The sequence below is a fragment of the Pleurodeles waltl genome, chromosome 11 (genome assembly GCF_031143425.1).
Source record: "Pleurodeles waltl isolate 20211129_DDA chromosome 11, aPleWal1.hap1.20221129, whole genome shotgun sequence".
NCBI lineage: Eukaryota > Metazoa > Chordata > Amphibia > Caudata > Salamandridae > Pleurodeles > Pleurodeles waltl.
Window position 1 is genome coordinate 781,428,095 of NC_090450.1, and position 18,765 is coordinate 781,446,859.

At 42.7% G+C, this 18,765-nt stretch overlaps 1 protein-coding gene across 1 annotated transcript in view; it reads left to right on the forward strand.

Moving 5' to 3' along the window:
• Window positions 1–18,765, forward strand: part of KSR2 (kinase suppressor of ras 2) — a 2,099,185-nt gene that overhangs the window by 1,109,050 nt on the left and 971,370 nt on the right. The window contains exons 10-11 of the mRNA XM_069212691.1: window positions 6,073–6,241; window positions 10,375–10,461. Coding sequence (XP_069068792.1) covers window positions 6,073–6,241; window positions 10,375–10,461 — 256 coding nt within the window. The remainder of the gene's footprint in view (window positions 1–6,072; window positions 6,242–10,374; window positions 10,462–18,765) is intronic.

Below are 18,765 nucleotides of genomic sequence, written 5' to 3' on the forward strand. Positions count from 1 at the left end.
ACTGCGCCGTCAAAGGGAGTGGCCCCCATCCCTACCCTTCCCATTCGGCACATGCACCCACTGTCTTTCATGCACGCAGAACTCTGCCCCCTTCCTTCTTACAACCAGCCCTCTCCACACAGGCATAGCCCATACAACAGGCTCCCTGTGTACTTACCTGTTGGTCTGGAGGACCGTAGAGTAGCGTGTGCGTCTGGGGGAGGACCCCATCCACGAGCTTCTCCAACTCCTCCGATGTGAAGGCAGGGGCCCTTTCCCCAGACGCACAAGACATTCTCCCTTCCAGACTGAGGTCACAGCAGCACTTGCAGTGTAGGTCCTCTCCTGTCGAAGATCAGATATTGAGTGATTCAACAGATAGAAAATGGCGGTCACGTCCGCGGCGGTCACGTCCGCGGCGGTGCGTACCATCACCACCGGCGTACATCGTCATTGGCTCCTGGGACCCATAGGGTCCAATGTTAACCAATGCAGCATTGCGCCGCGGTCTTCGACCGCCTACCGCGACGGTGCACAACGCCAGCGCAGTTACCTCACATCCCATTGTCCCACTTTACAGGTCAGGCAGCCACCATTTCAGGGGCCTACATGCCTTAATTTTTAATTGCGTCACACATACCTAGGCCTTGCCTCAGCACTCATACAGGCCAAATTTCAGATTAGGATTCGTGTTCTGTGTAAGCTGTGGGTACGTACCTCTGAGTTGCTTGACTCTGTGCTCGCTGTTGTCCTTTATAGGCACCATCCGCCTGGACGTGTGAAGAGATGGCTGAATCCTCCGGTGTACCGAACGCTGGTGGACCTGTCGACAATGGAGGAAAGAAATTTGATTATCACCTACAGGTTTGACCGTGCCACAATCCAGGAACTGTGTACACAGTTGGAGCCTGACCTGATGTCAGCAATCCGCCATCCCACAGGAATCCCCCCTCAAGTGCAGGTGCTATCAGTGCTCCATTTCCTTGCAAGTGGGTCTTTTCAAACAACTGTGGCCATGGCATCAGGGATGTCCCAGCCTATGTTTTCCAACGTATTGTCCAGAGTGTTGTCTGCCCTGCTGAAATACATGCGGAGCTACATCGTTTTCCCTCAGGTGGAGGATTTGCCTACAGTGAAAGGTGACTTCTATGCCCTTGGACATATCCCCAACATCATAGGTGTCTTAGAAGAATTGTGAGCTGGGCGATGAGTTTTCTTAGCCCTAGCAGGATGATACTGGCATGAAGACTTGCAGGCACCTCCCCAGACACAGCTCTTTTGTTTCCTACTTGGCCAGTCATGGAAGAATCAGTATCCTATGCTACTGTCTTGCACAGGGATGCTGAATTCCTTGATATTCAACTCCCAATCCTGGAAGTAAAAACTAATGTTCTCACCAAGATCCTGCAGCTGGGCCAGATTCATTCTGAACCGTTCCTGCCTGAGTTCTCAAGAAAATCAGAACCGACCAGGCCTAAGTCACCTGAGTGACTCCGGATTAGTCACAGAGAGTATGGAATCCAGAAATCCTGGCCTTGAGCATATGTCCTCTGATGAGACTGAACCTCTGGGAGTACCTATTGTTGCAGCAACTGCGCATGTTTCTGCACACCGACCTTTGCAATCTCCACCTTTATGCTTGGAGATTGATTGGTGACAGCTGAACACCTTTGATCTTCCCCTGGGGGTGGTTGATGTCATCTTGGCTGCCAGGCATCCCTTGATGAAAATGATTTAAACCTGTCATAGAGTCAGGTTTGTGGATTAGTGTGACACTTGCCAGGTTGACCCTCTCCAGGCCAAACTGTCTGACATTTTGGTATTTGTTCTGTCTCTTGGCTGGCAAGTTCTTGATCTAGACATGGTTAAAGGTTATCTTTGGTCTTCTTTGCCTTTTACGGTTGCTTGATCAACCCTCTTTGTTTAAATCATGATTTATGATGCAATTTTTGGAAGGGCCGAAACATGTTTCCTCATTCTCCATTTGACATGCCGCAATTAATCCTTAATCTATTCCTGTCTTATCTGATGTGCACCCTGTTCGAGCTGCTTCACTGCTGTCCCCTACGGCCTCTTACTATCAAAAATATGTTTCTTATTGCTATCACTTCAGCATGGCGTTTGAGTGAGTTTTAGGCTCTCTGTCAATCTAGCTTACACTTCCTTCTTCTCAGACAAACTGGTTCTGCGTACATGGGCATCTCTCCTGCCGAACGTTGAGACACTGGTCCACATTGTTCAAACCATCCCTCAGCTCTAAGGAGGAGAAGAGATGCAATCCATTAATAAGACCCAAAGTTTATGAATGGGCACCCTGTCTTCCAATTTGCTTTTAAGGCTCTGGGGATGCGGACAGTCTGCAAAAGCAAGTGATGTATATGCACTGGAGTGGTGCCTAGTCGGCCCATCGTGTTATTTTTGTAGCATAACTGCATCAGCACAGAGCTGGGAGATGCCACCTTCCAAAGTCCGATGCCTGGAAAATATTCAAAATGTGAGGATTCTGTGGCTACATATATTCTCTACAAGAAAGAGCCTGCCCAAAGGTAAGTCACTTGTTCATCTTGCAGAAACAAGGTCAGAGTTCAATTTTCACCCTACAGTGTTTTAGAAGCTAATCTTTTACAAATATTACAATGTGCTGATATTAGATCACTGACAGAATATCAGAAACACAAATATTGTGTGCACAGAATATTGGGTAAAATATATTGAGGACCAAAATATCGAGAAGGTAAGTACAAATAGGTAAGTATAGATTTACTATTGCTAACTCCACATCTGCATACCTTGTTACTTTCCTCCCCTTTACGAGAAGCAGAACCTGGTCTGATTGTGCTATTTATATAGTTCTTCAAGCCACTAGGCAGGTTGTGAAGTTCACTGATTTTTTGGGGTATTCCAAGGCACTCTTCAGGTTCAACAGGTTTGTAGTTTAACTTAAATGTGATATTTTGGGTGAGGTGCATAAAGTTGCCAAAGTGAAAGAAGCATGTTATGTTGAATATTATTGCACAGAAACAAAGAGTGTTGCAAAGAGTTTGCGATTGCAGATACTTACCACCTGAAAAGGTGAATAGTATCTACGGAGACCGCTCATTACTGTCAACAGACCCAACCCATTGGACTGATTGTTAATCCACAAAAAGCATGCTTTATGGAATCTGTCTAGTAACAATGGGGGCTGATACTGATGCAGCCACTGCTATTTCACAAAGAAATTCTCCCCAAGAGTAGCAGAGGGCTATTATGCCACAGGGTGGTAATATATTGGAGTCTACCCCTGAGCGATAAAGGATTGACGTTGATGCAGGGATTTATGCAGGGAGTACGATATGGAGTCTACGCAGGAACGATCGAGAACCATCATTTTGGAGAAACTGTCATGGCATGGCACTGGGGGTATTATATGAATGTACCCAGGAACAAAAGAAGACAACACCATTAGAGGCAGTGTTAAGCCACTATGGCCCTCATTACAACCTCAGCGGTCTTCCCAGAAGACCGCCGAGGCTGCGGGCACCAGAATACCACCATTGCTGGCGGTATGTCTGGCTCCCTATTTCGACTTTTCTGCTGGGCTAGCGAACAGTAACAGTGTTACAGTCCGCTGGCCCTGCGGAAAAGTCACATCAACATTGCTGCCGGCTGGTAATAGAGCAGGCAGCAATGCTGATGTGCAGCAGGTGCAGTAGCACCCGTCGCGCATTTCACTGCCCGAAATTCGGTCATTGAAATGCGCGATGAGGCTATGCCTGGGGGCCCCTGCACTACCCATGCCACGTGCATAGGTAGTGCAGGGGCCCCCAGGGGCACCCGAGTCCCCTTACCGCCAGCCTTTCCATGGCAGTGTCTACCGCCATTGACAGGCTGGTGGTAGGGGAGTCGAAATCCCCAGGGCAGCGCTGCATGCAGCGCTGCCCTGGCGGGTTATGACCGTGGGGACCGCCATGGCAGTAATACCATTCATGGTGTTACTGCCACGGTCAAAATGAGGTGACGAGTACCGCCAGCCTGTTGACGGTACTATCACCACTATAGCCCTGGCTGTCACCGACGCCAGGGTTATAATGAGGGCCTATGTGTGCTACATGGAATCAACAAAGGAGCAGCAGTTAAGCCATTAGGGAGCATTACATGGAGTGTACCCATTAGGGAAATAGGGAAAGGTCATGGAAGGATTAGGACGTCAAAGAAGGTAGGAATGTTTGCATAATGTCTTTTCCAAGCCCTTACAGGTGCAGTCACAGAAGATGCTACAAGAAGTAAAACTTAACCACTAATCTCTCCATCTCTTACTTCTCCACTTTACCAATGATGCCTGTGCTGGGCCAGAGTACTACAATGGAATCACTGGGTTGCTGCTACTGAGGGCACTCACAAAACTTCAGAAAAGGTTTTTTTCTCAATTACATTATAGTTCTGAGCCAGGATGGTTTGGTTTGTGGTCGAAGGGATGATTGTCCAGATGATACTTAAGCTGCTTATTGCTGAATAAAAACACATCATGGAAAAGACACAACCTTGGGACAAAAGAGCAAACTAAAGCTCTTAGGCTGCAACCACATCATATGCTGCTGATAGCACTAAAAAAAACATATGGAGTACCAAAACAGAATGGAATGGGGAAATATTTCTGGAAAACCTCATGGAGGTTCATACAAAGCTTTGAGACATTTGGGTGCTTTCTGCCAGTAAAAGACGAGTTAAAGCTGATTCTTTACCTTCATGGGCATAGTGACCATTCAGAGGAGTGCTTATGGAGAGAAGGGCAAAGACAATGCATCCTGTGTGTATTCCCCAATATAGATATGATATCAAAGTAAGGAATCTATAAACCAGAGGGGCTTACCTACAGATTTCTGCTAACAAGCACATCTAGTTAAGCAAAAACATAAATCACAGTCCAAGACACTGCCAAAACCTTTAACAAAATTAAGCGGTAACATTGGATAATACACAATTGTCAAACTGTAAGTGCATTGAGCCCAAACAATAAACCCTCAACACCAATACAACTACCTTGATATTGAGGGAGAGGAAAACATCCACTAACAAACGCCACTTGCAGATTGTGTGTAGGCCTAAGTACACGCCATAGAAAAAAAGGCATAGAAAAAATGTCAAGCCACCGTTAAAAAAAAACTTTTAAAAAGGGACAGGGCATAATACTACAAAAATAAATGTATGGAAACATATGGAGGAAGACAACGCCATTGGGCATCTAATAGGGGGAAATAACAAAATGTGTCTTCCAACTGCACGAGCTCCAAAAAAGGTACCTACCTCCTCAAAAAAACAGCCAGTCATGAAAAAGGGAAGATAGACCCACCAGAAAGAGCTAAGCAATTATACAGGTGCAAAGTACCCTTTGTTACACTCAAAGAGGTACAAGAATACTCAATGGAAAAGATATGAACCCGAAGGAAAACACAAAGAAACTGCCCTCCGCAGGGACACCAACCTAGTCATTTCTGACAAATGCAGTCAAAAAAGGGACCTGGTACAGCTTTCCAGGCATACTTCCTGAAATGTTTGTGCACTGCAAAGAAGATTAAGGACAGTTCAGAGGGAGATGTACTGTTATGTTCTGATGCATTCTTTCATGAATCTGGCCCACTGTTTGTAGTGTGATGACATATGCCTGTAGTTCCTAAGTTACCTTGATCAGTGTACGTTCGGTGTCTGGCAGAGCAATCATATCATTATCTCAAGCCATGTATTTGCATTGCAATTATATTTAATTAAACAGTACCCATAGTGTATTTGTGGTGCATCTCAGGCTTACAATATTGAACACTCTGTGCTCAGAGTTTATTCATAACAAATCTCAGTCGTAACAATGAATGGTGAACCTGCAGTACCTATTTAACTATTTATTTGCACCACACTGCAAGTTGATTTACAGAACTGTGTATCTGTGGAATAATAACAATATATGTGATGCGATTGTATGTTATTTTGGGCATATGACTATTTATGCATACCGCTACTATACTTATAGGTGCACAATAATGAAATGCCTTAGATATGTTGTTGTTACCCCAACATATCTCTCATTTTCTTCTCTCCTCCGTGTTCTTATTCTCACAGGATCATATTCCTGTACCCTATCAGCCAGATTCCAGCAGTAATCCCTCATCAACAACCTCATCAACGCCATCTTCACCAGCCCCTCCGTTACCGCCTAGTGCTACACCACCATCCCCGCTTCACCCTTCGCCACAGTGCCCACGGCAGCAGAAACCATTTAACCTACCAGGTACCATTCCTCTGGAATGTACATAAAGTGTTTTTCATTACTCCTAAAAGTTTGTAGATTTCAATGTACATATTGCGTCTCTTAGTGATGTAGAAAAATTATATGCCTTTTTAACTAGGTCCCATTAAGTACAAAATCACTAGTTAGTTGAGCTATGCTCAAGATCCAAGAAGAGATGGGGATTGCAAAAAATAAACATTTATTTTTGGACACAAAAATATCGGCTTAATTCTAGAACAAAAATGGATGAATCAGAATATATAAGGTCAGAGGCTGCAATCAAAAACATATTGTAATGTTGTCAAGGGCATTAGCGGTAACATGTGACAGTGTCCCGGACTGCAGTATGCTCCCCACAGTGCTCAAGGCTCATATTCAAAGAGTGGAATTCGTTATTCATTCATACTTCCACTTTAAGAGTCGATACTATCCTTTTTCAGTTGTTAATATTGAATCAGTGGCATGCGACAGCAGATGTGTTTGAATAATAGTGTTACATTCCATTGTGATCCTTAGGAAAGAGGGGCACACATTTCACACCTCCTTTTGTTAATGATTTGTAGTTAGGCAAAGTGTGCACTGCAACTCGCAATGATATTTGCCAATATCTCTGTGCCTTAGGTCAGTGTTTCTCAAAATGTGGGTCGCGACCTACTGGCAAACTACTGTTTTTTCAACATGGCATTGGTGTTTACAAACTCCTCTCACTTTACAGTCCGAGAAAGAAAACTAAAGTGAATTATGCTGCAATACTTTTTTGAAAGACACAACAAAATAATAATACCTGTAAATGAACTGTACACATTCAGCAGTTAGGAAAGCAAAAACGGAAGCACATTTGCTGTGTAATTCTGGAATGCGATGGACACAAAGGGCCTCATTACGAGTTTGATGGATGGGAAAGCCAGCCCGCCAAACTCCCGACAGAGTGGCCTCCGTCTTTGTGGAGACCCCCAGGCTGAACCTATTAGGAGTTTCCCACTAGGTCGGTAGGTGGAAACCTCAGTTTCCGTCCGCCGGCTTAGCGGGAAACGGGCTACAGCATTGTCTCTGACTCGTAATCGAGCCTGTGGCAATGCTGTAGCCCTCAGGGTGCACGAGCACACTTGCAATGTTCACTGTCTACAAGGCACATAGTGAACATAGCATGGTGCTGGGCAAGGGTCCCCCTGTGTCCCCCTGCACCTTTTCTCCACCACCCTTTTCATGGCGGTGAAACTGCCTTGAAAAGGTTGGCGGAGAACAAGGTTGTAATCTGCAGGGCAGTATTGTATACAGCACTGCTGTGTCGGATTATGGTCTTCGCCACTGACACGCTGTTGGGATCCTGGATCCTGGTGTTGTTGGCAGAACCCCGGTTGTCTGACCACCAGGGTCTTTATGTGACAGTCGGACCGCCACAGCAGCAGCGGTACTGTCCGCCACCACGAGGCTGGCAGTTGAGGCCCAAATACTTTAATAGGATCAAAACAAATTCAGACACTTTACTTGGTGGTGCGCAATGATATTTACTGAAACCCGATTTCCACACATTATCATTTGTGTACATTATAATTGTATCAGTAAAACCGTAAGTCTGTGCAAATTTTGTGGCCATTTCAATGGAAAATATCCCATTTGTAAAGGACAGTTCGCTACCACATGATGCTTTAGTTACATTAAAAAATCATCCACCTCATGCCCATTAAAGCTAAGTGGGTTACAAAGCTTTGTTAGTTCGAAAAAGTAGGCTGTGGTTCAGAAAATGTTTGTGAACAACAGCCTGAGATATATTGCAACTTTGGATTTTGTGACTCACAGGCTTTGCTATTGCAAAACCCATTACTCCAAAGGGCACCAAGATGGCAAAGAAATGTTGATGTTTGTCTAAAAGGAAAAGCATGTTGCATTGGCAAATTAACATTGAGTTACATGATGTTTGTAATGGAAGAAGTTTTAAAGACAGAAGCTAAAAAAGATCTGGCAGACGATGGAAAGAAACAGAGCATGACAGGGAGAGAAGAGATGTTATAAAAACATCAGTGTCTGCTGTTCAATGTTGAATATGATTAGACATAAATAAAAGCTAGTATTGCACAGTGAAGTGAGTGAGCCATGGGTCGTCCAAGGTGGGATCTGGATGCATCTATCACGAGAGAGGCCCTTTAAAATATTGGAATATTTAAGGTCTGTGAGCAAGCCCAGTTCCTTAGAACAATATCGAAACAATGTTAGCAAAGCAGTATAATTTTCAGCGCATGTCCCTACAGATTGACTACACCGCCATATGTTTTTCTGCAGCTCAGAATATATTTTTACTTGAATGTTACCTTATTTTGTACATCCGTTAATTGAGTCCCTGATTATTTGAGATTGTGAAAACTGATTTCGTTATCAAATGCAAGCATCTGGTTTTGGCTAAATAAACTCAGTTTCTCAAATGGAATGTCCATGTTTTTTTTTTACATGTTTAGTGTCCAAACGTTGTCCTGTCATATTTATCAAAAACTTAAAAGCACAGCTGTATCTCGTGCACACAGTTCCCTCAAATGCCGATGAACAATCACTACATGCCAGAGATGCCCATCAGATGCAAGTGTGGTGTGGCTCTAATTATGTGCCATTGCCGTTATTATGTCTGGAATGGGAACCACAATGTTGAGGAGTGCGCACTTTGCCAGTGATTCCACTATTATGCTAAGAATACTTATAATATTACCAAATTGGCCACCATTATGCCATGGCCACTGTTATGCCACAAGTTGACTTCACACTAACAAGCATGCTTAGAATATGCCAGAGATGACCAACCTCATACCAGGCATGTCTGATATCATGCAGTAAAGGCTCACAATGTGACAGTGATGGCCTCATTATGACATGGCCTCCATCCATTACACCACGAATTGGATTTTAATATTAATGATGCCCACTAGGTGCCCAGGGTGGCTGCTCTTATGCCATGAGTTCCTTAGTAGTCACAGGGTTTGATCCTGTAAGGCGTATGGGACAAGGATCCAGGAAAACAGTCAAAACAAAACAATAATGTAATAGGTGCCATCCATTATTCCAAAAACACCTACAATATGCCAGTGAATATGTCAAGGACATCACTATGCTAGAAATGGGCAAGGATGACAAATATGCTAGTTATACCTACCATTTTAGAAATGACAAAACATAATGCTGCAATTGCCAACACTATATCAGTTGACGCCACCAATATACCAAAACCAATGTAAATGGAAACCATAGTGTCAGAGAAGGCCCTTTGATGCCAGAGACAGCGCCTAATCATAGAAGAATAGTACGCCAAAAGATGTGGTTTTCCAGGAAGGGAATAGAAAAGGGACATCACTCCAGGTCTGCATAACCATACTGTACTGATGTAAAAAAATGCACACATTAACGGATGCGTGCATACTCAATACATAGAGGAGCACACACAGACTGTCTTCAAAACAATTTTCTAATTAGCTATTTTCTCTGTTGACTTAGCTTCCTCCCAGCTCTTGGGCCATAAGCAAGCAAAGGTGACCTGCCATTCCTTTGCATTAGGTGACGTACCACAAATACACTCCGTCAGCCTCTATCTCTCTCACTTTCACTCTCACTCGCTCACTCTCACAATCTTTCTCTTTCTCTCTCTCTCTCTCCCACTCTCTCTCTCTCACCCACTTTCTCTCTCTTTTTCCCTCGTGCTGGATTGAGAAAATGCCATATCCTCTTGCAGCAGAAATACACTGTAATTTGTTGTGTGCAGTCCTGCATTGTTAGTAACACTGCATGTAGGATACTGTCACTGAGTGACTGAAACTTTAGGCCGAGGTGTCCAAAGCTCTGATGGAACAATATCGTTCGCGAACTCTGCAATGTGCAGAAGACTGTATTATACAACTCCAGACCCTCAAGTGAAGGCTGGAAGAATTAGGCAAATGGGTTTGATGGGGAGGACACAGACACAGCAGAAGATGTAGTGTGTTGATGATACTTTCGAGGGAAGACACTATAAACTATTTTTTATTCTTGCAGTATGATTTGGAACAGAAAAGACAGTCAACAAATACAAGGACTTTGGTAGCCAGAATGTCTATTACTTATATAATAAATACATATGTTTTTTTAAGACTGCATGGTCTTTTCTGTTTCTGCAGGGTCAAACAGCAGTTCACACCCCTGTGCCTCTCCTCTATTGCAAGCGTCTCAATACTACAAATACAAACAACAGTTTATATTCCCAGGTAAGCATTGTGAATTTATTGCTGAACATTCCTTGTAATAAATCATGGATCACAGCAGCCTCTAACGATTGATGTTCAGGTGAAGAAAAGATAGTTTTCTGGTGACACCTGGGATCCGTACACGTAGTTACTGAATAACAGCCTCTTAATAAAGATTTGGCTACACCTTTATGAATTCTGTTGGCTTTATTCTTCTTTATCTTAGATGGGAATCCTTTTGTATTGATTTGAGAAGAAAGCTTCTTTTCTCATTCAAGGATTTCCCCCTACTTGCTTCTGTAATCAGAATCGTTTCTTTTCTTTGTTTCCCACTTGATATTATGTCTGTTTCGTTTTTCTTTATTTATTATAATTTTCTTCTTTCTCTTATTTCTTAGTTCTCCCTTTTATATCTCACCCTTCCTTTCTCTGTTGTCTCTATTTATCTTTTCATGTTTCTCCTTTTTCATTGTCTCATGCTTTCGCTGTCATATGTTTTCATTCTTTTGCTTAGTCTTTCAATATTTTATTGGACTACAGATCCCACCATGTTATGATTTTCCTAGATTTCACAGCACCTGGCCAACTACTGTGAAAGTCCTTCAAGGAGGTCAAGAAAAAACGTAAAGCCATGGATATCTAATACATGTTAATAGACCCAGCCAGGCTGACAGTGATCTTCGAGAATCTCACTTTCTCTTTTGAAACTACTCAGGAGGCATGAGAATGGATGGAGCAGAGGCTAAGGGCTGGGGGTCTGGCCTCCCTGTGAGGGAAGAAGTGGAGAAAAGATAGAGACCTATACCCAGCAGAGCAATAGAGACCCCAAAGAGGCAGAACCAGATTAAAACGTCAAGTCTCAGAAAGAACGATGACACAGGAGTGACAGGAAAGCATATATAACATAAGAGATGACTCATAAGAGAAGCTGGACTTAAGCCAGAATGCACACATTCTTGTGGAGGAAAACACCTCTGGCTGATGCAGTGGAGAGCAGCATTACAGACTAAAATAACGCTAAAGGATTGATGGGCTCCACCAGCACAGGTTTGGGGGGAGGGTGGGTGATGCAAGTAGCACATGCCTCCCCTCTGTTTGAGCTTAAGGGAGGGTAGAGAGAAAGTTTCCTTCCATCGCCCTCATTGGCCCCTCACACATTATATAGGATGGTACCCAGAGGGAATCCAGTGAAGGAGGATCTACCTAGGCCATTCTGGACTCCTTCTTGGTCGAATCCCATGGTGTACCTTGCTTAGTAGTTCTAGAGATGTTTTGTGTTCTTGTTGATTGGGTGGGTGAACAGCAGCAAGGTCTGTGCGAAGATGTATTATATTCTTCCTGATACACCTTGTTCATCTTTAGGCCGGAGTTAACAACAGATGCTTCATGGTTGAAAGTACGTGGAAGGGGACAGTTCTTTTAGTCGCTCTCAATAAACGCATTTAAAACCCAGAGGTGAGTAAGTACCTGTAGGAATCATATTTCCGTAGCATTTGATGGCAGATGACTCTTCAATGTGTGACCTAGAAACACAGTGGTATGCATGTCTTTGAACATCAATAGACTCCTTAATAAGGCCAAATGTGGTGTAATGTCAAGAACCACTAAACAGCACGTGGCACACTCGATGGCTACTTGACCCCTCCTTACTTATACACTCAAAAGCAATCTGAATGGGCTGGTACACATGTATACATAGTGGGTATGTCTATTTCATCTTTAAATCCGACTGTCATTGGAAGATGGGAACTCGGAATCCCCTCACAAAACAGTCATATGCTGTACCTGAGGTGTTATGTTGTTATGTAAAGAATCAATAAAGGAATTTATATATATAAAAAAACAATACACAAGAATGTCACACCAGGGACTATGAAACAACAGAATTACATTTTCAATCGATCTCAAGAACCTTACAGTTTTTTTAGTTAGACATTGTAAGTGTGTAGTAATTAAAATAGCATTAACTATAGCACACAGTGACCTGTGGAAAAATAAAAAAAATATTTCAGTGAATCCAAGGAATCGTACAGCTTTTTAAGCAGTTTATCAATTTCTATGTTGAAGGATGCTCATGAAATAGAATCCATTCCTTCCTGAACCTCACTGTTGAGCTATTTATTTCAGTAGTGGCATTAATAATTAAGAAAGTGAAATTACTCCTGTTATCATCTTCATATTATCATCTTCATGTGTACTTTTGAACTTATAATTTTTTTATATAAAATTATCTTGATTTGTGTTTTAAATTTTTAGTCAATTATTGCATGTCAGGCATTTAATAACTTCCAATGAAGTTTGGAGTTATGGATCCTTCCTTCTGCAAGGAAAATGCCTCTGTGTCTGTTACTCATTCATATAGGGCCTGATTTAGATCTTGGCTGAGGGGTTACACCATCGCAACATTAACAGATATCCCGACCTCCAAAATCTAAATTCCATTGTTTTCTATGGTATTTAGATTTAGTCAGATGGGAAATCCATCACTGTTGCAATGGAGTAGCCCCTTGGCCGAGATCTAAATCAGGCCCATAGTTTCTATCTAAAATTTAAGCAGTGTACACAGAAAATATGACTTAACAAGTGGAACGGTTTTGCTGCCTGCATATTGCTGCACGTATCCCTGAGGCCTTGGCTGGGGTGGGACTACATCCCCTGGCCTTCCCTTGGTTGAGGAATGACCTGCCAGCACTTGAAGAACTCTAAAGCGCCAATGAAGTCCCGCAGTGCGGGCTCTTCAAGCGGAGTGGTTTCCCTGCCTGCATATTGCGCACTGATCCCTGAGGCCATGGCTGTGTTGGACTACGTCTCCAACCTTCCCTTGGTTGTGGAGGGTCCTGGCAGCATGTGATACTCTGTAAAGTGCCAAAGCAGTCCCACAGAGCAGGACAACACCAGGCCAAGACAGGGCCCATCTATGCCCGTCATCGCCCAGAAGAAGCTGGGCTGGGCCATCCCTCTTGACCTTATTTTATGGTGACCCCACTCAAGATATTCTACCCTGCCATTGACTTATTTTTTAGAGGTTATTGCAGTGACCTGTCTTATGGTTGTGAAGCACAAAGTCCACACACCACTAAGGGCTGGAGAAAATCCTTCTACATTAGATGGATACATTAGGAAAGCAGTGGGAGCCCTATAAAACTAAACTGCTCATGTGAAACATCAGCTATCTGCCACTATTGCATCGACCCCTGGGTTATTAGCATCCAATGAGACACTGCCTGAGGATGTAAACAAATACCTCCCTACAGCTGCTTTGGACACATCGTCAGGGTTAATGCCCTTAGCTCTGCACACAGGGCTTTCTATAGCCATGATGTCTGACAACTGTGCCCAGGGCAGTAACAGCGTGCTGTTAATATCTCCCCATAATAATGCACCAGCAGCTAAATGTAAAAGGTGTCAGGGGTTAAAGGAAATTACATCACTGTCAGGCACTCAAGTTACTAAAATGATCACCAACTCGCCATTCAGACAAATGGAGGCCCTAGGTCAATTATGGGGAAGATTCCTGGATTGATTAAAGGGGCTGTTGGAAAGCTTGCTAACACCTATTATTAAATGCCAGGGGGAGAGTGAAGACTCTTTGCCTAGTCTCAGAAGTTTACAATCTGTGGGTATTGGTTCTGTGGGCTATGGGGCTTTTCCACCTCAAATGGGGACCACTCAACAGATCTTTGTAATATCCGCAAATAACCGGAATTTGCTTTTGGATTGCTCTAAGCATCAAACTATATGCAGTAATGATTGTAAACAGCTTCCGTTTTGTGCCACTAATACTGCTCCCAGGACATGCGCTACAGGAGAGTTGCAAAGGGGGAGCCAGAGCTCCAATTAACTTCTTCTGGTAGTATGGTGTGGATGTTAAATGATGATCAACGGTCTGAACTTCCCCTTGGCAGCCTTCTACAGGCTTCTGGGAATGTGAAAAGTTATGAAAGGGTGTCCAATGCTGTAACCATTAATGTGCCCTCGGCCTGTTGCCCTTCTGTTGTCAGTGTTCCACCTTTGGCCTCCTGTTACAATTGAAACTCCAGTTCAGCTAAGAAACAAAGTCTTACATTGGCTTCATTCCAAATTTATATTTCCAGTAGTCAAAGCTGACCAAATTCTGATGACAAGGAGAGTAAGATGGATTGGGCCTGAGAAAAAGGCCTTTAAGGGGGACTGCATCACTATTTAATTTCAAACAACCTAGTCAAGTGGGAGAATCGCTGAAAAGATGGGCGTCACTTATTGCTATTGGCAGGAACATTGCACTCTTTCCCCCTGGGCTATTTTTATCTCCATCTGTATTGAGTTCCAGAGATGCCTTTTGACCAGTCATACGAACAACAACTCACTATCCACTGTCCACCTGTTATTCCATTGTCTAATAGGTTCCAGATTCTGAGCTCTTTGCAGGAGAATGACTGACTTTGTACTACCAAGGAACCTCTCTCTCCTAGTTTGTACTACCAAGGAACCTCTCTCTCCTAGTTCCATGGGCAATGGTGTGGGTGAACTCGAGGTCTGAGACTTGGGGCCGTCAGGCTCTGGTTTATCTGTGTGCCTACTCCTTTGGCTCCTGTTTGTACTGAATGCAGTGAGACAATTATATTGAGTAACGTTTAAGAAGATAAGCCCCCTAATTCATCCTTGGAAGCTTATTGTTCTTGCCACAAGGGGCTATAATATTTTACTACGAGACATGTATGTGGGCTCCAAAGTAAGCTGGATTCCCCGGAATGGTTCCACATCACCTTAGACTCTGATGTAATTTGCGTTCAGGAGACCTGGTGTGTTGACCCAATTCATATTGGAGGGTTTACTTCTTTTTTTCTTGGTAGCAACTCCATCTCCAGCAGGCCTGTTACCTAGATATGGTCCTGAAATGATTATGGTGAATTTTTATAATAACATTTTTAATTCCACTCGCAGTGAAGAGCTCTTGCAGATAATTCATTCTAAATATGTTATTCTCTGCGTATGTGATTTTAATATTCAGAAATGCCTCCTCCCTGCAAAGCTAGTGTGTGGTATAACCAATGTCGAGGGGGTTGGAATTCTGCACTGTTATCACAATGGCTACAGGAGAGTCCTGACTTCTATAGTCTTTAAGTACAATCTCATACTTCTAGAAAGTAGTTGTGCAGATACTAGTTGAGCTATTCCCCCATGTATTGGCAGAGTGCTATTATTGATCATATCTTGATGCCCTGCTCTGCTAGGAATTTGGTTAGGTCCATCAGCATTGTTCCTACAGCGGTGAGTGACTACAATCCATTAGTAGTTTCTTTGACAATCCAGACCCAAGAAGCTAAAGGATCCGAATGTGTAACAAATGTTAGCCCTGTCAGGCCTAATGGTGTGAGGACTAAGTGGACAGGAATGAATCCTTGTACAGTTTTGCAGGAATTGGTAACAATGAATCCTGATGACTTCAACTACTGACTACATAAGTTGGTGTACCATGACAGGTTACTGGATGCTTTTGAGCAGATTGCCAGGTTGCTTAGTTCATTACTTAAACGACCCCCATGACCAGGTAAGATAGGAAAACAGGGATGGTTCAATCATTCAGGCACCCAGGCATCCAGACGTTTAAGAGGTGCCCTTCACAGATCTCCTAGGGATTATCCAGCTATTAAGAACTTATGTAAGAACTACAAGCAGGTACTTCAAGCAAGGAAGAGGATATTATAGGAGGAGGCCGTCTTAAATTTGGCCAAGGTTGCCGAAATGAAAGATTCAACATTGTTCTGGAGTACAGTAAATGCTCCTTTTCTAAAGGATGACTCACTGCCCGAACTCACTTTTTTTGTTCCTTGCAAAACATGGGTTAACCATTTTTTGGGCATTTTTGATTCCCATATGGAGGATGTGCTATCAGATCACAGCAAGGGAGAACCACTTAAAGATTCAGACTCCATTGTTTATTACCCTGGAGGAGGTTCTTCTTGCAATAGATACAAGTGCTGGGGGGAAGGTGCCAGGATCTGATGGGGTACCTGTTAATGCACTCAATGCATTCACAGCTTTGAGGAAGTTGTGGGGCCCCATTTTGCCCAGGGCACTTAATGTGGCTGCTGAGGGTTTGATTCACCCCACCTGGGCCATATCAATTATAGTCCCTAAAAAGGGAAATAAATCTGATCCTAAATGCTATTGCCCCATCTCTGTCCTGGACTCCTCAGCCAGATTAATGGGTAAGGTCCTCATCCGTAGACCGGAGGAATGGGCAGAGGGTAATTCTATCATAACCAAGGTGCAATTTAGGTTCAGGAGAAGTCTTGGGACGATGGAGCAATATACCAATCTTGAATTGCTTATAGGGAAGTATACCAAAGCTAAGGAAGGATTCCTTTATTTATGCTTTGCTAAGATAAGTAGTGGCCTTGAATTGGTAGACCACTCAATTCTTTTGTCCACGCTGATATCTCTGGGAGCTCTGAGGGATATAATTAGTTTTCTTCTGTGACTGAATGAGAACTGGTCCTCAATGGTTTGATACAGCCCAAATGGGGACGGTTATCCCATTTAAGATTAAGAAGGGAATTAGACAGGGATGTGTATTGGCACCTTTCCTGTTTTCACGTTTTATTAATGGGGAGGATGGTACCCTTCGAACCTTGCAGGCTGACGGACCTACTGTTGCAGGCCACAGGTTCCTGTTTTATTGTATGCTGACGATGCCATCCTGTTATCAAGGACGCCTGTTTGCTTACAGAAACTGATGGATGCTTTTGTGAATTTTATGGAAGCCAGGAAAATGAAGATTAATAAAATAAACATTTAAACAATGGTCTGTGGGAGAAAATTGCAGAAGTGTTGGACCTTCTTCATCAGAAGTTCACCAATTGTTAGTGTTAATTCTTTCTGGTGTTTAGGAATCTTATTTAGTAATAATGGATCTTGGACACAACAGGTTTTGAACACCGATCTGAGGATGAGTCAAATATACGAGGGAGTTTTCAGGTTTGCACATAAAATTAGCAGCCGACCAGTTAGGGAAATGGTTGACATATACAAGGTGAGAGGGTTGTCTACCGTTACCTTTGGTGGGGGGCTGTCGGGTTATGCTCCTTGCAATCTCCTTGAGTTAGAGCAGAACTCCTTCCTCAGGCACCTGGTGTGTGCCTACCTCTGCATCATCTTTTATAGTCCATAAACAGGCTAGGCTGAATGTTTTGGAAGACTCATTTTTATTGAGACCCCTTTTGCTTTGGCAGTCTGTTTGGGCAAAAACTGTAACTGGCTTCAATAAATCTATTATTTTAGGCTGCTTAGAGCCTTAGATCACATTCTTAGAATCCCCTGGCTTTCATATTTAAAAGAATCATTTAACCAACTTTTAATATATCAGCTACGTGTGACCCTCAGAAAACATTTTAGTCATGACCCCTGTCCTTATGATGGCGTATCACACAGCACTTTATTTTATTTTGTGGCTTCTATGAGGGTCTGTGAAGACATTATTTAAAACCAATCTTCCTTGCACGGAATATTAGGGATTATAAAATAGCTTTACACTACATTCTTGCACTTGGAAATCCTCTAGTTTCTTTCAGGACTGCACTTTAGATATGGGGAGCCATACATCTTACTGAAATGTATTATACTGTAGTGAACAAGAATTTGGGAGCCATGTACAATTTTATTTTTTTATCATTACCATTTCAATGTATTATTTTTATTGATGAAGTGAATTATGTACTTTTATAGGCCATTGTAATTGTGCCGAATAAAGATTTTGAATCGAATCGACTAACAATTTATTCATTCTCAGTACTTCCTTATGCAGACAAATATTATCTCTTTTATGTGGAGATATTTTACTCGTGCATTACATTTTTTAATATTTTTAATTACTAGCCTTAAAAGCAGATAATGCAAGTATGAAGCAACATGAAAGGTTTTGTACATGAAATTGCAGTCTTTAAGTGATTTGTTTCTAGTGACTTCACCTCGTGTTTTTCCTGTTTGTTAGTGACCCCGGAACTTCATCTTAGGTTCTTCCTCTTACATGAAGTTTCGATGATAGTGTACACAATGTATTTCTCCTGTCAGCCATTAGATACATGGCCGGCAGTCATTTTCAAATGTATTCCACATTTGTACATGAAAAGACAAGAAATTCACTTTTTCATCGAGTTCCTGGGTGCTAAAGCATCCACATTAATATTAACTAGAATTCTTTTAGCTTGAATATTTGTTAAAATTAATACCTGTTTGACATCTGGAAATATGTTCCATTATGTGAAATTTGAGTCACGATAATATATATGCTGAAGAAAGTGCTGATACTGTTGAATTGACTTTTCTTGTTCTCATATTTTAACA